General features: G+C 38.9%; 3 protein-coding genes across 3 annotated transcripts; all 3 read right to left on the minus strand.

Moving 5' to 3' along the window:
* Positions 1-2,584: 2,584 nt before the first annotated feature.
* Positions 2,585-10,787, minus strand: tfe3b (transcription factor binding to IGHM enhancer 3b). Its single transcript, XM_022682159.2, has 9 exons — positions 10,622-10,787; positions 8,027-8,268; positions 7,216-7,440; positions 6,782-6,877; positions 6,373-6,484; positions 5,991-6,047; positions 5,486-5,561; positions 5,250-5,397; positions 2,585-4,543 (listed from the first exon to the last, which is right to left on the minus strand). The coding sequence occupies exons 2-9, from the start codon at positions 8,210-8,212 to the stop codon at positions 4,124-4,126; spliced, it is 1,320 nt and encodes a 439-aa protein (XP_022537880.1). The 5' UTR covers positions 8,213-8,268; positions 10,622-10,787; the 3' UTR covers positions 2,585-4,123.
* An 887-nt stretch (positions 10,788-11,674) lies between these two features.
* gnl3l (guanine nucleotide binding protein-like 3 (nucleolar)-like) lies at positions 11,675-17,476 on the minus strand. Its single transcript, XM_007237522.4, has 15 exons — positions 17,398-17,476; positions 17,260-17,300; positions 16,814-16,927; positions 16,580-16,696; positions 16,327-16,410; positions 16,076-16,211; positions 15,789-15,892; positions 14,918-15,062; positions 13,979-14,066; positions 13,700-13,877; positions 13,219-13,361; positions 12,682-12,818; positions 12,466-12,581; positions 12,054-12,228; positions 11,675-11,935 (listed from the first exon to the last, which is right to left on the minus strand). Exons 1-15 carry the CDS (start codon positions 17,408-17,410, stop codon positions 11,868-11,870), a joined length of 1,659 nt encoding a protein of 552 aa, XP_007237584.2. The 5' UTR covers positions 17,411-17,476; the 3' UTR covers positions 11,675-11,867.
* Positions 17,477-18,775: 1,299 nt separating this feature from the next.
* LOC103042837 (red-sensitive opsin) lies at positions 18,776-21,176 on the minus strand. The gene is made up of 6 exons (XM_007237519.4): positions 20,900-21,176; positions 20,483-20,779; positions 20,190-20,358; positions 19,940-20,105; positions 19,609-19,848; positions 18,776-19,509 (listed from the first exon to the last, which is right to left on the minus strand). The coding sequence occupies exons 1-6, from the start codon at positions 21,000-21,002 to the stop codon at positions 19,411-19,413; spliced, it is 1,074 nt and encodes a 357-aa protein (XP_007237581.2). The 5' UTR covers positions 21,003-21,176; the 3' UTR covers positions 18,776-19,410.
* Positions 21,177-23,354: the final 2,178 nt, after the last annotated feature.

Here is a 23,354-nt window from a genome sequence, read left to right on the forward strand (position 1 = left end):
GTAGTTCTACAGAAGCTTTTTACTTTAATATAAACCTGCTGCTGATTTATCTAGAGAAATTTAACTAAGTGTAAACAGGTCGCATCTACACAACCTACTGACGTTACTCTTTACAAACGTAACGTAACTGTAACTCCGGTGTGAAATGTACTTGGTTGTATTCAATAAAAGGTGATAAAAAGTCTGTGTTGAATATCTCTCCTCCGCTCTCCTGCAGCTTTCTGACATCCAGTATTTTCTGCTCTTTACCCAAACAGGCTTTAGAATGAGTGAGACGGGGCAGATAAATCACTTTTTACACCGTTATTCAGCACAAAGTAGCTCCACACTTCACTGGTAGAATCTGGAGAGTCCTGATATTGAAAACGAGGCATTAATAACTTAAAAAGAGCACAAGAAGATTATTAAAAACGCTTTTTACATCCCATAGTGTAGATAAATCTCAGACACCGCCATCTTTAATTTAATCACAATAAATTTACTGTCCAGCAGAACGAATAGGTAGGAGAGTTTTTAGCAGATTGTAAAATTAATTTCATGGAAATGCATGAAATCCAACAACAAATTACATAAACATTACTCAAAAAGTTTTACTATTCGTTTTTGTGCTCAACGGTTGATTTATTCTGATTATTAAAGATGTTAATTAAAGATGTCGCCCACAGATTAGCTATCACTATGGGATGTAAAAAGCGTTTTTAATAATCTTCTTGTGCTCTTTTTAAGTTATTAATGCCTCGTTTTTAATATCAGGACTCTCCAGATTCTACCAGTGAAGTGTGGAGCTACTTTGTGCTGAATAACGGTGTAAAAAGTGATTTATCTGCCCCGTCTCACTCATTCTAAAGCCTGTTTGGGTAAAGAGCAGAAAATACTGGATGTCAGAAAGCTGCAGGAGAGCGGAGGAGAGATATTCATCAAAAGTAAGAACTTTTTATCATGTTTTAATAATTACATCCAAAATCCATTTCACACCGAATTTCTCCTTTAAACTTATTTTAAAACACCTGCCATAAAAATGACTCATATTAGTATTGCAATATGCCACATTCTCTTAAAGTTAATAATAATAGAATATTTATTATTTTGTTTTAAACGCTCCCTTTGGTTCAGAATAAGTTAATGGAGTGATGCCCACACCATCATTCCCCTGCTCACCTCTCTAAAACATGCAGCCGAAATATTTACAAACCTGTTAACTCATATAAAAGTGATTTAATCTGTGCATTATTTGTGGATTAAAGCTGATTAAACATTGTGTAAAAGCAGCGATATTTTACTGTTCATAAAAGTGAATTCTGCACTGAGAGACACGTCGTTTCATACAGGAAGTGGAGGTCAGTAAAAAGCAGAAGGAGGGTTTTGGCTGCCGTCGGCGTGAAATCTGAAATAATCTAAAGTTAATTTACCCACTGAGTAAATCATCGGTGCTCACACTCGGTGCTCACACTCGGGGCTCACACTCGGGGCTCACACTCGGGGCTCACACTCGGGGCTCACACTCGGGGCTCACACTCGGGGCTCACACTCGGGGCTCACACTCGGGGCTCACACTCGGGGCTCACACTCGGGGCTCACACTCGGGGCTCACACTCGGTGCTCACACTCGGGGCTCACACTCGGGGCTCACACTCGGGGCTCACACTCGGGGCTCACACTCGGGGCTCACACTCGGGGCTCACACTCGGGGCTCACACTCGGGGCTCACACTCGGGGCTCACACTCGGGGCTCACACTCGGGGCTCACACTCGGTGCTCACACTCGGTGCTCACACTCATTCAGTATTTAATGTTTACAGGACAAGCCGGTCTGACCGCATATAAAATTTAATGCTTAATTTCAGTGGTTCTCAAACTGTAATACGTGAAGCACGTCAAGCTGGTAGCTTAAACCACCAAATAAATATTATTAATACATCAAAAACTAAATATTATACAGGAAAATGCATGTGGGAATCAGGGGATGTTCAAATCTCTGGGTCTTAAAAATCCCTGATATTATTACTGATAATAAACATAATTTTCTCCAAATTTCAAGAAATAATTTAAGCTATAATACACTCGAGGTTGGTGCTATAACGTGTAATATCGGCGATGCTGTGCTGCGGTCATAGATCAGCAATATTACAGGTTACAGCACGAACCTCGAGTGAATTTATTGTGATTATACCACATTTCCATTATCACTGTTTATTGAAAGATTTTAAAGAGAAAATAGGATCTGATTGTTTATAAAAACTCCGCCAGTTAAAATAGTTCCATTGCTGCTCTGTTTGTAGCTGCGCGGTTTGGTTTGTAAGCGCTGAATCGTTGGTAGGTTACCTGTATGTGGCGGAGTAATACATAGAGAGCTTCGGTTACAGTGCATTACCGGCTGATAACGTTACTCACACTAGAACGCCTCTCAGCCAATCACATTGCAGGATCAGAACTAACTGTGGTATAATTTTCAGTATTTCTATTAAAATTTGGAGTAATTTATTGTGTTTGACACTGAAGTCAGAATTTATAACAGTGTTATTCTATATTGCATTTTTTGTCCATTTCGTTTACCCCTATTTTTTTTTTGGAACGTTCCTGTGGATGATTTTGGTTCATGATCTGAAATGTTTGAGAACCACTGATCTATTTTATTCATTTCACACTCAAATCATCATCACCATCCCACACACATTACTGTATTATAGCTGCTGCTGTAACAAACGACACCATTTACACAGCACTGCCAAACACAGCAGCTTTTCAGAGGAAAATTAATAAAAAATATTAATTTAGTAATGAATTTACTGTGTGAATAATCACACTGTTAGATTGTTAGATGAATGCTGCAGTTATTTTGTATTTATGTGTAATTATAAAGTAAATGGTGGTAAATGTATTGTAATTTAATGTATCAGGATTATCTGGAATTTACTCTAAACACAAACTACAAGAGTTTTCTGGAGAGCTGTGTAAACTTTCCACAGTTTAAATAAAATAAAAGAACAAACGTTTAGAAAGAGTTTGGATAAATAAGCTGCCTTCAAGTCGTGTTGGAAATATGGTATTAATGAGATAAGAGCACATGAACGCCACTAACTCGTTGATAGTATAATATTATTATTGATAAATAAATTGAATAAATTAATGCAGACAGTTCGCGTTTACAGACAGTTTTTTAGCTAATGGATAAAATCACCAGCAATACGTAAAAAAACGTAAGTCTAGTATGATTCACGTTTCTAATGGGATAAAAACACCCATTTACCTATAATGCGAGTTTTATTTACTTTATTCTTTGGGAGTAAGGTGAAATTAATCTCCTGTTTTTTATGATAATAGACTAAAAGTATAAACAAAAGGATTTTTCTAATGGCGTCCGTTTCCACCCGACCACAAATCAAAAATTACGACCCCCAAACTCTTAAACAGGAATTTCCTAACAGGACTTAAAGGCAGCATTTAAACACATTAACAGACCAGTCAGCACCGTGGAGCTCCCCGTCTGCTTCAGGATCAGATCTACATCAGATAAAATCCCCATATCTACACTTAACTAGTTCCAACACTAATATATTTACTGAGATCATTAAGTAGTGGAAATGGTAATAGTGCTATAAAGGCTCATTGTGTGTGATTAGTGAGTAAAGCTCACCAACAAACATACAGAGAGGTGGAGTGTGTTTCCAAAAAGTGGTTTCATTATGTATATTTATTTATTATTTTTCATTATATATATATATATATATATATTTTTTTTTTTTTTAGAATATTCAAGAATTTATATAAACTGAAATAAACTAACAAGTATTTGCCATATTCTATTATATCTTTTCATGGGAAATAACTTTAGAAATGAAACCTTCTGAAAATTTAGAGTAGTCAGTGTAGAGCGTATATATCAGTATAGATTTACTGTCTTCTGAAAATAACTCACACACATATGAAAGTCTAAAGCATGGTCGTGGTAGATTCATGGTCTATATACTTATATTTTTTGTACTCCATTTATAGCAATACACACATTTCCACCACCCAAAGACCTTGCTGTGTTTTGTGTATAAATAGGTAAAACCGGGTAAAAACAGCTAAAATCGGCTAAAATGACATTTAAATAAGTGGAACACCTCTGCTGGACACGTCGTCACAAGTCCTCGTCCATGTCGAGGCTGCTGCGGCGGCTGCTGCTTTTAGAAGCTCCTGGAGAGTTTGAGCTGAGCAGATGTTCGGGGGACAGAGCGCACTCCTCCATTAGCATGTCTCCGAGACTCACGTCCGGGTACAGGCCGGATCCCGCCGGATCATCCAGCTCAGAGAAGCTCAGAGAGCCGAGGTCCAGCGGAGCGGCCAGGCCCAGGCCGGGGGAGGCGGAGGGGGGCGGGGACAGGAAGGAGGACGCTGGACCCACACCTCCATCCAGACCCAGGTGTGTGAGAGGTTCCCCCCCGCTGGCCTGGGGTCTCTGCTGCTGCTGCTGCTGCTGGAGGAACTGGGCGTCCGCCCCGACTCCGGAGGAGGACAGATTGGAGGACAGGCCGTGCAGACGAGCCTGCATCTCCAACTCCTGTAAACACAAACACCAACATCACTTCCTGTCCGAGGCCAGAGGTCCTACTGAAACACCTGCTCCTCTACAATACGCCTTTCTGCTCCATAATCTTTTAGTTACAGGGTTCATACACTTTTTAACCAATACATTTACATGACTTTTCCTAAACTTATCCAGGCCTGGAAATTCCTATTTTCAAATTTCATGACTTTTCCAGGTTTTTCATGATTGTATGAACCCTATAGTTAAACTTCTGTCTTTCAAACTGAATTCTCCTCTAAAGCCCCTAATGCCTCAGTACTGCCAGTATCAGTGTACAGTACTGGAGGACCTCGTGCTCCACATCTAAATCTAGGAGTCTGATAAATATCTATAGACAGAGATTCAGCGTCAGTAAAGAGCTGTGTGTGTCGAAGTTTCTCTAGTTTTCATCATTATGATGAGAACTGTTTTATTTTAAATACAAGAGTTAAAGGTTTTCTTATACCTGCAATAATAAAACAAATTTAAACACCCCGGAGTAAAAATTGCACTTCACCTGTATGTGCAAAAAAAATTAAGTATAAATTGAAAAGTTGTACACAGACCAATAAAAAAAGGCTTTTATACACATTACAGAAGACTTACGTGATATTAAGCATCTTCTTACTTATGTAATATATATACAATATATATATATATAAAGTAACATGTTTAAAGTGTGTTTTACTGTATTCTGTACCTGAATGCGTAACAGCAGGCTTTGGTTGGCGTGCTCCAGTTTCTTCTGCTTCATGTCCACCTCTTTAGCTCTCTGCTGCTCCTTCTGCAGTTTTCTGATATAATCCACAGACGCCTTCAGAATCGTTCCTTTATTCCAGCGCATCTCCCTGCAACACGCAGACCAAACTCATGAGAGCACAGCAGACCTATACCTGAAAATACGAAAATGTATAAAAGAGGGAGATTCTCACTCACGGGTCGACAGATTTAGGTATGAGTGCTCCCAGCTCCTTAATCCGGTCATTAATATTAAACCTCCTCCTCCTTTCAACTGCGCAGAATAAATCACTAATATAAACACGCCTGTACAGGTAACGCAGGTACCACACTAAATCACCTGCTCGTTTTTTTACTGGATTTTAAAGGCTGCAATTAAAAATATATGTTTATACTGCAATATTACAAAACAAAGGAATTTTCAACAAAGAAACGTCATGATATAAATAATATTTACTCTACGACTACAATATTAGAACAAAATACATTATATTGGGCAGATATAATCATTTCGTATTAAGCTGTAAAAAGGTTTAATGATGTGTGTGCTGTGAGCTTCCTTAATAAATACACAGTTCCAGAGAGAGTGAATATTCATTAATTAAGACTTCATTTAATCCATTAGAAATTAACCATTTTTTTAAAACAGCTTTGCAGCCCACAAAGATTCACATTATCAGAAAGTTTTCTGAAATAAACTCACTGAGATTATGGTTGTCTTTCTTCTGTCTCTCTTTCATCAGGGCCTTGGCCTCCACATCTACAGAAATAACCGTTATTAATACTGTAATACATCACATTTCAGTATCGTTGAAGAGTATATTATAAATATATTTTACAGCTCTGCCTAGCACAATGATTTTTACTATCAAATTAAAGCCAAACTAAATTCTCACTTTCTCACCAAAATGTGCAGCGTTTTTAGGCACTTATCCAAAAAATGATAAAAAATCCAAAACATTTTTATATTGACCATCTCTGCCTGTGTACTGTTCTGCTTCTGTTAGTGTTACACTTTGTACCATATTGATTTTGTTTGTTTACCAAATATAATATCTCAAACACAACTGATGAAAAAAACGTACCAGTTAACTCGGTTTTGATTTTGGGCAGATCTGCGGGGCACGAGTTGCTCACAGTGATGGTGGGAGTCGTCATTCCGGGACTGGTGTAGACATCTAGAAGATTCCCCGGGAGCTGAAACAACAGAAACCAGTTAAACACTGTTTCTCAAAACTGAGACACCGCACCAGCTTCACGATTTTACTATAATAAATCGGTAGGAAAATCACAGCCACCAAAAACATTAGGAGATCAATCAAACATCAGGATGAAGGAAACATTTAAACTACTACAAAGTCACTGCAATAAGTATATTATTATAATTTAATCCAGTTATATCTGGGTAAGAAAACCAACCAGCCAGTAAATCACTTCCTTATTGTTTTACTGTTTTTATGTTTTGCTTTATTTCTTTATATTAAAGTAACTTACTGTGTTTGGCAGCTGTAAGCCAGAGTCTATAAATGACATGATATCATCGTTGAAGCTGGATTCAAGGCTAATGATGTCATCGATTACGTCATCAATCTGAGAAAAAACAAACAAGACCAAGATAAAAGATAAAAATATAAACAGATAATCATGAGCCTCAGGCTGAGCGTTAGTGAGAGAGAAATATTATTATTCCACGGTTATTTTAGACCCTGAAAATATTTCCAAACAACAGGTAATATTTCATACTGTAGCTTTCAGACAGCCTAAACGTAAATGCAGGAAACACTGTGCTCTTAATTTGCTTTTTCCAAAAACTTTTTTTTTGGGGGGGGGGGTTTTAAAATGTAATGAAAACCAAAATTATGATTTAATTATTTAAGTTCTGCGACATTAACTCATCACCTGAATACCCATATTGTACAGCCCCGTACCTCCTCTTTGTTGGAGCCGAGGTTGAGCATGGCCATGGGGCTGTTGGGGGCGCTGCAGGCAGACGGCGCCGCCTCCGGGGCAGAGCTGGACTGGGGCAGCGGAGATACAGACAGTGTCTGAGAGGCGACCTTAGTGCCCAGTGTTGTGGACAGGTACTGCTTCACCTGCTGCCGCTGAGCCTGCTGGATATGGTACTTGGTCGGGTTCTCTAGATGAGTTTGCACCTGTGATGACGGAGATAAATAAAAAAATAATTTAATTTTACACCTTGTAAAGTAGCTGTGTATTAAAACACACGTGATACAAAAACATGTGATAGTGATCGTCTTTACTTAATACAATCAGTGTCGACTTTTTTTTACATGCTTTTATAATGTTTCCTCTTTTATACATATTTACTGGGTTTTTTTTTGTTTCTACTATTTTTCTTAAATCTTATGTTGTTATACACTGAAGTTATCTTTACTTGCAGTTTTTACCTGCTTTATTCTTATGCTGTGAGAGGAGTTTGGTCCCGGTCCGGTTCCAAACCAACTCTGGAGGGGTTTGTATTTGATTAAAAAGTATTCTGGTCTCGATTGGACTCAACTATTAAATATATAACATTATATAAATATATACACATAATCCTCATGTTTGAACTAAACAGCTGTTCAGGAGCAGTTTAACCTGATTTATTATCCAGGTAATATTAACTAAAGCTATTAACTAGTGCTGATCTCTGCTGTGGACGAGGTTCTGTTCGGAGTTAAACAGGTTGATGTGCTGAACTGAACAGGAGGAAATCTGTCAGTATTCATGTGAACTCACCTTCAGTACCTCCACAGGTACTTGTGCAGGTGGGGGGCGGGCGGCTGTGGGTGGGACGGTGACGGAGATGGCAGGGGTGGAGTCAGGGGGGCGGAGCTGAGTCGACTGCTGCTGCGCCTCCCGCCTCTCCTGCTCCTGAGCCTGCTCCCGCATCAGCTGCTGCCGCAGCAACACCCGCGACGACATCGCTGCACCGCCTCCAACAATATCACCACAAAATAATACAATAAACAACTAACCTGCTGGAGATACACAAACAAAAAGACAAAATATTATCAGTATCAATATAAATCACAGCGCAAAGTGCTTTTCTCTGCTTTTCTCTGATCATGGGTTTCATCTGTATTACAACACTGAACAGCTGCATGATTCATACGATTTACAGGTAAAAACAACCAGTGTAGAAATAAAGAACAATTAAAGATATGCCTCTACAGTAATAATAAAACACAAGACTGCGATAGGTAAATGAGCTCACAGCTACAGATCAGTGTTTAAATAAATAAGGCCAACAAGCAAATTATTTGTGGCAAAATAATGCAGATCAATTTTATTAGTGCTTTATTAATGCATTTTCATATCTTAATTCTAGCGCTGAGCAGTGTGACCAAACATCTGCACCATAGATTCTGTTGGTTTATGGTATGTCACAGTCTCAATCTTTAAGTCTAGACTAAAACTTACTTGTTTAGTTTAGCTCTTGGTAATTAAAGTTTTTCCCTTTAGATAAGGCTGCAGATCCAGGAGTTCATGGACACAGGGAATTGTGGGTAAACTGAGATGCTGGTGGTGTTGTTTGGTCACTCTGGTTTGTGGAGGGTGGTGTGTGTGTGTGTTTAGTTAGTGTGTGTTACTCAGGTTTGTGGAGGGTGGAGTGGGTGGATGTTATCTTCTGGTTCTCTCTCTTTAGTTGGGCTGTTTTATTCAGATCTGCCGGAGTCACTAGATAATCAGAATCTGATAAATGTTATGTATGGATGGATGGATGGATGGATACTTTATTTATCCCGAAGGAAATTTAGGAGTATACTGTTTTTCATATAGTGGACAGCGTGTTCTGTTTATCCAAAAAATCTTCTTTTCATATGTTTAATTTTTTTTTTTACTACTACTGGACTTTGTTTGGATATATTCAGTGGTTTGTATCTTAAAATAATGTCTCTGTATGTATCGTCATGATGATGACATCTCGTTTGTAGACTTTATACACCTACTGTCTCTACAGTGTTGTTGACTTGAGGGTTAGTTAGTTTTGTCGCACATTTACTAAAATCTCTTTGGCCAATATAAGAGTTACCAAATATTAACTGGATTAACTAAAAATGAAACAGGTCTGGCCATAAATACATGTACCATTTAATTGTACAATATATATATTTTTTATATATCCTATGTAAGATATATTAAATTGGAAAAAATGCAAGCTGAACTACTTGAATTTTTTGCACCAAGAGTATAAAGCATAAAGTTATCCAAAAGCAGTGTGTAAGACTAGTGGAGGAGAACATGATGCCAAGATGCATGAAATTAAAATTGTGATTAAAAACCAGGGTTATTCCACCAAATATTGATTTCTGAACTCTTAAAACTTTATGAATATGAACTTGTTTTCTTTGCATTATTTGAGGTCTGAAAGTTCTGCATCTTTTTAGTTATTTCAGTCATTTCTCATTTTCTGTAAATAAATGCTCTAAATGAGAATATTTTTATTTTGTAATTTGGGAGAAATGTTGTCTGTAGTTTATAGAATAAAACAACAATGTTCATTTTACTCAAACATAAACCTATAAATAGCAAAATCAGAGAAACTGGTTCAGAAACTTTTACAATCTAAAAGCGGCTTTATTAAATAACTGAACGTGTTTAAACAGAGTGAACATGTTTATAAACAATAGCTGTGGATAACCCAGGTCCAGAAAGTAAAACTCCATCCCAGGGTTTTGTATCAACTGCCTGGGCTAAGTTGGTTAAGTTTAGCTGCCGCAGAGCCGCTCAGGCAGTTGATACAAAACCCTGGGATGGAGTTTTACTGGGTTAGCCACCTCTAATAAACACTATTAAAACCAGCCGAGTAAACACAAGAGAGTAACCCTGTACAGCGCGTTCAGACAATAAACTAAACTGAAGATTCTCAACTAGAGCAGAACTTTATAACCTTTAAAAACAAACTAAAACAGTGAATAAACAAACTAACGCTAACTTTCCACAAACAGCAGAGTTTATCCCAACTCTCCAGCTAACTAATTAGCCACGGTTGACCTTTCTGATCTGTAGAATACTGTTAATAATAAACTCGTACTGTGATATTTAGTTGCTGGTTATGATTCATGTGATTAATAAAGTAATAAAAGTGTCTGAAGCGGTACTTTTCTCTCAGAACTGGCCTTTAAATTTACCCAAATACAGCCTGTACAGCAGCTAGCTTAGCTTAGCCTGGCTAGCTAACTGCTAGGCACCGTATATAGACTAGCTTTAGCAGCAGCTCTCCGCGCTCACACGCAGTTTCAGAGAACCGCTACCCGCAGTAAATACTACAGTAAATATACTGATTTATAACTTTATTAATAAAACCGGCCCAGAGCTCCAGATCCTTACCTGTTAGCAGAGGAGCTGCGCCTCAGGCAGCCGCGCTTGCATTAGCATTAGCCTCCGTCCGGCCCATTAGCTTCCTTGTTTTGAGTCGGATCAGTTTCCCCTCAGTCCTGATCCAGATCCGATCCAGCCCAGAGTTTACCTCACACAGAGTCCTGATCCAGATCTGATCCAGCCCAGAGTTTACCTCACACAGAGTCCTGATCCAGATCTGATCCAGCCCAGAGTTTACCTCACACAGAGTCCTGATCCAGATCCGATCCAGCCCAGAGTTTACCTCACACAGAGTCCTGATCCAGTCCAGACTCTCCCACTCACCACAGCAACACCTTAGCAACCACCCAGCGTTTTGGTTCTTTAATCACACTGCAGTTTCTGCAGGACCTGTAATCTAGATGAAGTCGTGCTCGGCTGGGTTCTGTAGGAACTCTGTTTTACTCAGTTCCTGTGCTGCTGGTTCACTGTAGATCATTTAAATCTCAGACCACTGGATCCTAAAGCAAGAATACATCAGCCTATTATCTTCATTTCCACTTAAATGAATGTATATGGAGATAAATACATTTTACATGTTTCTCTATAATTAAATTTTGATGCCTGCTTAGCTGGAATTATTCAGTAAACGTTTTTGAGGATGGTTTTAGGACGATCTACGCTAATCTGGGATTATAAATCTAAAAAGCAAAATGACCAACTGAAACAAACTAATTCAAATTTGCTAGATTAGATTTTCGGTTAGATTTGTTTTGCAATTTTTTGGGAATGTAAAATATCACAGCTTTATTGGTTCTACTTATAACTCAGCTATAGTTATTCGTATAATTAAAGTAAAACTTTAAGGTATTTTAGCGCTACACACTGTACAGCAGCGCTTAGGCAGTTAAATACAGAGACAACACTTTCTATAATTTCTAGAAATTTCTAGCCAAAACAGAGAGATGAAGAGAGAAAACCCTGCTCAAAATCAGTCATTTCACAGGTACTGTGTAAAAAACACAGATGTTCTCTGTAGTAAAGGAGTAAAGTGTGTTTGTATAAATTAATTACGGATCTTGATTGAATTATTTGGCAAAGCTGTTTTGCCTTTATTTCCTTTTTCTTGGAGGGTATGAAGTACATTTGATCAGAAATGTTTTATTTTCCATTTACACCATGAACATAATTTAAATATACATATATAACATAACATAGGCTATATATGATATGTTAATCACGCCAATGCTGTCCTTCCTGAGAGTGTCCTGTAATTTCAGCTGTCCAGAAAAGCAAAATTCATGGCTGATGTAAGAGAATCAGAGAGTTTGGTGGCAAGTTTATCTGTGGAAAAAGTAAAGAACAGGTTTTAATGATCAGTGAGTCACATTAAATAAAAGTCAGGTTAACATATAATCAAAACTCATTTAAATAACTTTAATAGCTGCAGTGGGGGAGGTACCTGCTCTTTTCTGCTGCTTTTTTCTCTTCTTGTTTGCAGCAGTCAGAGCCTGGCCTTGCTGAAGTGGGTCGACATCCAGAATATCCTTTAAATCCACAGGTTTCGGTGCCTGAGACGCCACAGCTTCACCGGATTTAGATTTTGGTTCTTTGAGCTGTACGGTCATGTGTCCAAACTTAAAGAAAGGGAAATAACAGTAAATTTAAGAGGACATACATGTATTTTCTTTTACATTTAAACAGCAAATGTTCCATTACATATTATTAAATGTGTGTAAAGTGTGGATTCACATGGAAAAAGAGCATAAACTGCATTTTAACAGAATCTGCCTTGTTGCACTGATGTCTGCACCACTGAGTTTTCATTTCTCACTCCTAAAAAAGCAATTTTATAACACTGATGACTGAAGTACCTCTGGATCCTGATCTGCATCCATAGACTCCTGGTCATCAGTTTCTTCCACCTCTAACTCCGTCATTTCTGATGTAGCCATGCAGAAACTCATCGGCGCATCGGTGGAGCTGCAGCCTAATAACAGAAACAGAAAGGGTTAATTATCCTGGAGATACGAGTAACGGACCTGCTGATGCTGAGCTGCTCCATGAGACTGATTTCTGTGATTCTTTACCTGCTAAAGTCTCCTGATTTCCTTTCTCCAGCTCCTCCCAGTCGAACTCCTTCCCCATCTCAGAGACGATCTGAGCGCTGACGTGAGTGGGCAGGCGGTGTGTTTCTGGAGGGTGTGTGAAGTAGCTGATGCGTCCTCTGTTAACAAACAGATAAAAACAATAAAAACACTGCATGTTAATTTAACCCATTCAGACCCTGCATCCATTACAATAAATATCCTAAGCTGAAGGAGAATGCAGCACTGAAGCTCTGTTGGGTAAACTCTTGTTATATTTGTGTAATCTGCTCTGTCTCTCTGCAGAAAAGCTTTCTACTATTTTGCACCGTGGTCCTGAAATAAACTCCAAAACAATTCACAGTTTAATGAGTTTAAAACTTTGGTAAATAATTTGTGATGGAAACACAGCAGCAATTGTTTTTCACAAATGTATTCTCTGTCTGTTTGTACTTTTATGCGGATTTATGTAAAAAAAAAAAAAGAAATCAGTAAAATCAGATAAATGTGCTAATAACATTAATAATAATAATAACCAACCCAGTCCAGTCCATTAGGACACTCTTGGCCGCAGCGTCGCTGTCCGGTAAACCACCCTTTCGCAGTTTTCCCTGCCGACGAGCCAACAGCGCCAGAAACTCCGGAGCCGTGTGAAAATCTGAGACGCTGTAGAATTCCATAATCTACCAACAGAAAATCAACACGTTACTGATTCACCCTTTCACTGCACTGCATTAAAATAAAACAGACAAAAGAATAAAACATATACAGCTCTGGAGAAAATGAAGAGAGAACTTCAATTTCTGAGCCGCCCAGGCAGTTGGTACAAAACCCTGGGATGGATTTTTACTTTCTGGACCTGGATTACCCACCTCTAGACTCATTCGCCTGGAGCCACATTGGCCAATTAAAAATAATCTGATTCAGGGCTTCACACTTTAACTCAGCACTTCTGAAGCTGCTCAGGACTCTAATCAGGGTTGATATGGTATACACTCTTTACGCTGTATATATAAACTACCTGAGTCTTACTGCAGCGTCTCAATATGGCTTCAACAGCTGGAACTGGATCCACCAGCTGTTCGATCTTCACACAGTTCCTCAGGATCATCACAGCATCACTGTTAGACGTGGCCATAACAATTCCAGGACAATCCAGTAATTTAATGTGTTTATCTAAATGGACCTCCTGTAAACACCTGAGAAAAACAACATTTAACTTGTAGAAATGAGAAAAATAAAGATAACCGACACACATAAAACATAAACAACAGGAACATCAGAGAAGTTGAGCACTGACTTGGTGACTCCAGGCGTCGCTCCGACACTGCACGCTCGCGTTCGCTTCAGACTGTTAATCAGACTGCTCTTCCCAACGTTAGGAAACCCTGAAGACACAGCGAGAAATGTAATTATAGTTAAAGTAACATTAATTCATCCTCTTACATCTAAAGTCTGCTCACCAACCGAGACGCACTTTATTTACAAAAGTTCTCTAACATAAAAAACAGCTTCTCTACTCCAATCAGAGAAGAGCTGCAGAAATAATAAACCGATGAGCTTCAGGCCCTGTGGGGGATTATATATTATATTAGTGTCAATATATTCTGTGATTAATCAGAAATAAAATGATGTTTTTAGGGAGATTAGATTCTTTTTACTGTATTATAACACATCAGTGTAGTTTTGATGATTTTAAAATGAGAATATTTTAATGTGCTAAGATACTGAGTTAATATAAATAAACACTAGTGTAGCTCCATATTCCACACTTAACAACCTGGAAATGTGCCATCAGCTGAGAGAGAGAGCGCGAGAGTCTGAGAGTGTTCAGCACAGTGACGGTGTTGTTGATTGTATGGAGGAAAATGAAGTGTGGATGAAAGTAGTGGATTGCTCGATAGGCAGGTTGCTGAATTAGCGCCTGTGCTAACCAGACACGTGATAAACCGCAAAATTCATCAATTAGGTCTCTGACTGAAGTGCAACGCTAGGCAAGGGTGGGCGGGGCTACTGAGTAAAAAATTAAGTGCTCCGATTGGCCGAAAGCACTTTGCCCTACCAATCGTGAACTGACAAAGTGTTTCTCATTAAAATGGACCAATGGGGCCAGTTTTGTAAAAATAAATAAATAAATAATTAATTACCGTTAAAAGTGACGGTCAGTGGACTCTGATCACTGCATGAACCTGATCCCCTGATCACACCTGATCACAGTAATGATATAAATCTCACTCACCCACCACTCCCACGGTTATGGTGGTTTTTATATCCTGGTTTCTGCAGTAATTTCCCAGCAGCTTCATCAGACACTCGGCTCCAACGCAGGCGCTGGATCCCAGCAGCTCCGCACTGGCCTGAGTCACCGGGACCTGACTCCGCTTCTGTTCAATAAACATATTTAACTTTTACTGATTTAACTTTTCCCAGCAGAACTGTGGGTAAAATAATGAACACGTTTAAAATCTTCAACGGTTTAATCCAATAACTACAGAAATTACTATTTATTTACATCACAAGGGAGAGAGGGTATAAATCAGACACCAAAGAACAATTACAGACATTAAATAAAACGTTTTATAAAGATATTCGATACCACTTTAAAATAAGACTTCCTTTATAAAGGGTTTATAAATGGTTTACAATTAGTTTATTAATGGTTACTAATTAGGTTGTAAATGCCTTAAAATCATTAATAATCAGTTATAACACATACGTAGAAAGAGCAACAATATAGATGGCTGTGGGTTCACTAGTTCACTACCTTTCTACGTATGTGTGTTATAACTGATTATTAATTACTGTTAAGGCATTTACAACCTAATTAGTAACTATTAATGAACTAATTGTAAACCATTTATAAACCCTTTATAAAGGTAGTCTTATTATAAAGTGGTAACAGATAGTAATTTTAATATTTATTCATGATTAATGTATTTAGTAAATGTCAACAGATTTTGTATTCAAACATTTAACAAACTAGTGTGTTAATCTTATTTAATCAGAATTCTAATTAATCCAAAGAGTCACATACGGCATTTACAGAAACAAACAAAAATCTAATCTAAACTGCATTCTGTTACGATCTTCATGTTTTAAGCTTTTCTCACCAGGTTTCTGTTCTGTTGCTGTGTTGAAGCTTTGAAGGCCACAGTGGGAAACTCATTGCGAAGATACTTAATCCACTTTTCCACAAGATCTTTCGGCACCAAGTCTAAAATAAAAAACAAAATAAAAAAAGTATTTATACATAAAACATTTCACATTTCTTCATACAGTAGCAAGAAAAACTCTTGTGCAGTATTTTCTAAAGCGTTGTTATACAGTGGAAAGATGCCACTGCAACTCAACTCTAATCACACGGCTTGTTTTTATCTGGTTCTAGATCTGATCTTACCGATTTTATTAAGAACAAGAACGATTTTCTTGTTTGTTCCGCTCTGAACCACAGCCTGCTCCACCTGAGGACAACGGCAGCCTAACGGATCTCTGGCGTCCAGAACCTCCAGAATAACATCTGCAGCTTCAATCACCTGTTCACACCAACAATTATCACTATAATTAACCTTAATTAACCAATTAAACCCTTATAATGATCAAACCGACAGCAATTAAATTCAGGTCAGATGTTTTTATGAAGTTACTTACTTTTTTAAATTCTCTGTAATACGCCTTTCTTGAATTTTCATTCTCAAAATTAACATTCTTCTCCAAATTCTTCATTTCCATTTCCTGAACACACGAATAAACAGAGCATCAGGATAAATGTTGGTCACCATGGATTTTTCAGTTTGGATTAATAAATGGTTTGATAAATGTTATTTGGTATAAGAAGATTAGCTTCCTCACACAGTTTAATGTTGTAATAAAATGAATATATAGAGCTGTAATCTGTACTGACCTTCAGCTCGAACGCACCCTGTCTCTGCTGGATGTCTTTCTGAAAGCTTTCCAGACTTCTCCTCTTCATCAGCTCCTTCTCTCGGGAGATCTTCTGCCTCTCCTGCTGCTCCTCCAGCTGAAACACAGTGCACAGATCAGACAGGTACAGGTGATGCTGTACGGGTACAGGTACAGGTGATGCTGTACAGGTACAGGTGTGCTGTGTGGAGGTGCTCTGTATACTGTAGATTACCCGCTGCTGTCTGAGATCAGCTCCGCTCCGGCGCTGTTCTCCCCGAGACCCGACCTTCCTCTGATCCACATCCACCCTGCTGCCCCTGCACTCCCCCTGCTGCCCATCCTTACCCTGAACACACACACACACACTTAACACACTGCTCTACAGTAACACACTTCATCACTCTGATAACTACAGTAATACACACACTCACACACTAAAACACAACCAAAACACACACATTAAACACACACTAAACTGGCCTGTTATTCTACCCGTATTCGGATAAGCCCCGCCTTATTGCCTTGCCTCTTGTGCTGGGATTGGGTAATAGTCCATACCCATAGAGCATTGCGACCAGTAATCTTTAAAGCTCTGAGGTTAGGGGGCGGGGCCTGGTGGAAACGGGTAGGAAAACAACAGACAGACAGAGAGCAGTTAGCCGCTTTAGCTAAACACACCTGTTTACCGCAGAACCCGAGCCGCCGCGCGCGCTTCTGCCCTGTAAACACAAACAGGGCATTCAGCAGATTATCACGCGTTAAATAACGCGAAAATTAATCAGCTGAAACAAAAAACACGCGCTGTACTCTACTCACGTGCTTTAGACATGCTCACAGCTGCGCAGAGAACACCCGTCCGCACCGCACTTCACAATAAAAGTCCCGCAGCACAGTGAACCCCCGTCCGCACCGTACTTCACAATAAAAGTCCCACAGCAGCGCAGAGTTAAATAATTAACTAATTAAATAACTAAATCTCATTAAATACATTCTGCTCCCTGGTGGATTATTTACCCCATGCACTAAAAACCTTTAAATTTAAAGAAAGCTCAGGGGTTTAAACACTTTTGTATTTTGTATGTTTTATTTTGTAAATAATCTACTCTGAGAAATCAATTCTTAATTAATCATATGTGCTGATAAAGGGATTCTTGATGGGTGAAGTGTGTCTGAGGGATTGGAGATACGAGGGTTCTGCTTAAGTTTACCTGTAATGCACCTAAATGAATTAATGAGACCAAATAATAATAAACTGAATCAGATCTGTGGTTAAGATAGTTGGATCACTTTAGATAGTGTACCACAATCAAACTAAAAACTCAAAATACCACATAAAAGCAAAAATGTATTGTGTAATAACACTGTTGGACATTCTGATTTCAGTGTGAAACACAAAAATTAATGCAATTAAAATGTAAACTCTAAACTCCAGTAGAAATGCTGCAGAATGTCTTTTATTTAAAAGTTCTCACGAAAATTATGTTTATTATCAGTGATAATTTGTCATTGTCTCCAATGAAAGCAGGCAAATTTATAAGACCCAGAGATTCAAACATCTCCTGGTTCCCGTGTGCATTTTTCTATATAATTTACATTAAACCATTTATTTGGTGGTGTATCAGCTTGGCATCTTTCATGAATTACAGTTTGAGAACCACTGAGTAGATTAATGCTTTCAGTGAGGCTGGTATAGGTGAAGATTGATCTGTGTGTGTGTGTGTGTGTGTGTGTGTGTTGCTGTTCTCTTGACTTTTTAGTTTTAGTTTGCAGCATTTGATTGCAGTTTACAGAGATTTGGATTCAGTCCTGCAGGAACGCCCTGTTTTCCCCGCAGGTCGTCTGAATGTTGAATTAGAGCTGAAAGGATGTTTGAGTCGTCCTCACAGAATCAAGACCTTCACTTTAAGGTTAATCTTCCTTGGATAAGAAGTGCTTTTAGTGTCGGGATTCAGGAGAAACTGATAATCTCCATCAGGAGCGAGAGGGAGAATTACATTCGATGGCTCCTTTCATTAGTCGGTCTGTAAGTAACAGTAAAACTCTAAATCCTGTGAAGCAAAAGCAGCTTCTGTTCGGCTTCAGTTTTATTAAAGGTTCTGCAGCTCAAACTCCGTCGTTCTGCTGATTTTACTGTAAAACCTGTTAAAGTTCCTCATTTTACGAGTGCAATAAAATCAGACCCAAAGACACAACATTGTTTTCAATTTGCTGCATTTATTTTTATCACAAGAAAAAAATAAAACCATATTATATACTGTACATAAGCATATATCTATTAGTTTTTTTTTATTTTTGTTTTCATGCAAGATGGCTACAAAAGGTATTTAAAGTTACATTAGTATTTCACAATGAGTGTGAGTGTGAATCCACGACTGATTTCACTGCAGAGGTGATTCGTTCTTCAGTTCTCGTTCATCTGTGTCGATTTGCAGATTTGCAGAGCTACGTAAAGGCAAATATTCCTGGACTCTATTGACGGCTGACATGCTTATTTTTTGTCGTACGTTTATCTGTTAGGGATGTGCTCTGTAGATTCATTAAAGCTACCTGTAGGTCTGTTTCTCAGACAATTGTCAATGATGGTGAGAGAATTCTGCATCCGTTATGAAAACGCCTTCCAGCATACGGCTGCTGTTAAGCATCAGCCTCAACTCAACTCTGTTGAGAAAGCAATGCTTTTACAAACACTGTCACGCATTTTCCCATCACACTCCGGAGAAGAAATAGAAAGAAAAGCTATTATGAAAATGGTATATAAAAAGTTCCGTTTTGAGTTTCTCTTCCATGTCCTTAAGACTTGAATCCAATGTGTGAGGTATACATGGTGTTTTATGCAGGTGCCACAGAGGAGACTTCTGTCTTGGATGTAGACACCTCAGATCCATCATCCACCTTCTTCCCAAAGAGCTGCATGATGCATACGCGGAACTGCAAACAGAGGAAAAGAGGGTTATTACTGTAGGACCATTTCTAACCGGCCATCTCTTGTGATTGGTTAAACTTGTAAAACATGGTGAAAAAACCTACTTGTCTGTTCATGAAGACGTAGATGACGGGGTTGTAGATGGTGGCGCTCTTGGCGAAGTAGGCAGGCATGGCTGCTGCTAGTGGATGGAAGGCGTAGCCGGGGTTAGCCGCCGCAAAGCAGGCAAAGAAAGTGTAAGGACCCCAGCAGAAGCAATAAGCCATGATCATGACCACCACCATCCTGGACACTTCCTTCTCTGCTTTCTGTGTTGATTCTGAGTCTTTCTGCTGCTGAGCGACCTGTTGGAATAAAGCACATGTTCTGCATTTAGCTCTGGTTGTGTGAGGAAGAAAGTAACGTTTTAAAATCTCGTTTAGTCTGAAAACTTACAGTGCGAATGGCCCACCACACAGCGATGTAGCAGAGAATGATAATGCCCAGGGGAATAAAGCAGCAGGTGATCATCAGAACAATCATGTAGGACTGAACTCCAGGGTCTTCGCTTCCACTGAACACATCAGGTCCACAGGAGGTCTTCAGACCGTGAGGCCAATACCTGTCAGGAAATCACGTTAATCCCTCAGTTTTACTGTTAAACATCTCAAAAGCTCCTGCTGTAGGACTGGAGAGAAGTTATTACCTGCTCCATCCAAAGATGGGAGGTGCGCACCAGACTGCAGACCAGACCCAGGTGAAGACAATTCCAGCAGTTGCCATTTTCCCGTCAAACTTCACATTTCCGAAAGGCTTGCACACCACCACCCATCTCTCCCATGAGATAACAGTCAGAGACCACAGGCCAGCAATACCTGATGAACGCAGATTCATGAGAAACAGATTTGAAAAAATGAGCAAATACAAAGCAGTCTGGATTTTAGTAATGTTTAGTAATGTTTAGTAATGTTTCTTTGCGTTTGTTAACTCGGTACTCACCACAGGTAGCAACTGTAAAGCCTTCAAATACACACATTGGATGTCCGAGGATGAAGTAGCCGAAGAACTGGTTGCAGACGCTGATGGTGCTGGCCAATAGTGTCTCTAACAGATCAGCTATAGCGAGATTCACCAGGATCCAGTTCAGAGGGTGACGCAGTTTCTTGAATTTGGCTGAGGCCACCAGCACCAGGCCGTTGGTCACGGTTGAGGCGACGACCACAAAGAACATCCAGCATGTAGCCAGATTGTACACCCATCTTGGGGCAATGTGGTAATTGGGTCCCTCAAAGGGATCTGCGGTAGAGATCAGAGTGTGTATGAGCTTCCATTCCTGAACTAAAAGCTTCTTAAAAACACAACTGTAGTGAAATATTTCCCTTCACCTGAACCTGGAGCTGCTCTTACGGTTCTTACCTTTCGTGTTGTTGCTGTTGGTGTAGGTGAAAGCTGCCTCTCGCGTCGTGTCATCGCCCCGTCGCCTGGCTGCGAAAACAGCGTCTCCCCACTGGTCACCCATCCTGAGGGTTCAGTCGGAGGTCTGTGGTCGGTGCTCCGAGTGCTCAGACAGCTACTGTCCTTCGGTTCTCTCTGTTCTCCTCTCTCTCTCTCTCTCTCTTTCTCTCTTTCTGCTCGTCCTCCTCCTCTCTGCTGCCTGTCGTCAAAGGAGCACCAACGGACTGCTGGTCCCCGTCAAAGTGCTTTTATACCCCAGCAACAGGATGCCTGGGCTGGATTAGACCAACCCCTGAATAAGGTCACGGTGGCAGCGGAACCCACGTGAAGTTAGCGGGGATATTCGTTATGATAAACAACCTGGCATTAGGATTCTATTGGCTTAGGAAAGTAGCCTAAGCTACGATTGCTCGGTGAAAGCTGGGGTGCCATCTTAGGTAAAGCATTGATTGTGCCACAGAGCTTTAACGCTATCCAGTATTCACCTCTAAACTGATTACGAGGCTGATCTGTGGTTTTTATGGTGATGACCTATAAATTATAATGTTTAAACAGAAGCTCTGTGCTTTCTTTCTGCTTCGACAAGAAGAAATAATTAAAATAATAGACCTCTATTATACTAAATTATACTGACGCTTTAAAACGGAAAGTGCAATTCATGATGAAAATGTGTTTAGAGTTGTTTAAATATAGTTTAAGGCAGCTATAACCCACTGTATCGGATAGCCTGTGTTAATTGAGGATTGCTGAGGAGATTTGTTTTACAGGCTTCCTAAAAATATTTATCTTTATTATTTTTATGATTTTTGTAGATGTGGTTGGGGACTGTGTTTGTGATTGCATGAGTTTACCTAAAATTTCTATTTTTTTAATTGATTATTGGGTTATTGATCACAGGTTGTGGGTTCTGCAGTGATGTAGGAGAGGATCTTCTGCACATCAGGATCTTTACTTTTTCACTTTAATTTTAACATTTCACTCATTTCTTCACACGTTTGTTAAAACTGGAGATCCTCTGCAGATATTTGCTCCTCAGAGACTGTGGTGGATTAGTGAATACTCCTTTTTTACTAAATCATGGTTTTAATCACCTGATTTTGAAACGTGCAGCAGGTCTGAAATGCAGGAATGATGCATATTAACTAAATAAATCAAGTTAATCAGATAAAACATGACATGTCTTGTGTTCGTGCTGTATTACTGCATTAGTGTGTAAAGAGTTCAGATAAACGCATGCGTCTGTGCAGCTCTGCCTGCAGAATCTGATCTTAACAAAGATTTAAGTAGGAAACACTAACTGTGACCTCAAACCACAGATCAGTGTCTGCAGGACATTACAGATCCTCTACTGAAGCGAGACGAGTGCAGAGACCAGTGGACTGATGGGGTAAAATAACATCAGCTGTGGTTTAGATTGTGTTAAATAACAGAAAAACCTGAAGCAGAGGAAAAACCATCTGTTAAAAGATTGAACAGTTAAAAAGAGCAACATATCAAAATATTAAATCTGAAAAATACAATATATTTATAATTACTGATGGATGCACCAATGATCAGTTGTAAAAAGCACTATATAAATTAGATTTGATTTGATTTCAACTTGTGAATACCAATACACACAAGATTAATATCTTTATTGTGATTGCACTGTGTACAATTACATTTAGCAGCAATCCATAAGGTGCTTAAACATACCATAATAAAACAAAACATACATAACAAAAAACTTTTTTTTCAACTTTAAAAGACATTTGATGTTTGAAAATATATATAAATATATAGACTATAATAAACAGATTATTGCACGGGCCCTGAATAGCTTGAAAGATTTAAAAAAATAAATATGTAGAAAGTGAAAGAAGTATGTTTCATTAAATTGCACGCCACTGTAACGTGCGTAAAATTGTGCAGAATTAGAACGAGTGGTTTTAAGTTCTAACTGGGTTTAAATTGGCTTATTGGGACAACTCAGGTGTGCAGTTACACCACTCACAGATCCTAATCACATTCGACAAGCATGCATCACACCTTTCTAATCCCGCACGGCCGACGCTTCAGGTTAGGGAAAGTAGCCTCGCTTCAGATTTTAGGTGAACGGCGTCGCCGAAGAATAAAAAATCTACAATCAACCGGTTTATTAAATACTGATTATTCCTGATAGAAGGAGAGATTTACAATATAAACATTATATCTTCAATATTACCTTTGTTAAGGAATTGTTCTTCTGATATAAACTGAAATACAGCTTTTAAAATATTCTGACTATAATAAATGAATTGATTTAAGATTATAAATGAATTAATAAAATAATTTAATTGTCAGTTCCAGCTCTGCTCCCTCAGTCTGACTGAGACTGGATCTATAATCAGCTCCTCAAATCCTTTATTCCTGGACTTTTTCCAACAGGTTTCACATT

The sequence above is a fragment of the Astyanax mexicanus genome, chromosome 24 (assembly GCF_023375975.1).
Source record: "Astyanax mexicanus isolate ESR-SI-001 chromosome 24, AstMex3_surface, whole genome shotgun sequence".
In the NCBI taxonomy this organism is placed as follows: Eukaryota; Metazoa; Chordata; class Actinopteri; order Characiformes; family Acestrorhamphidae; genus Astyanax; species Astyanax mexicanus.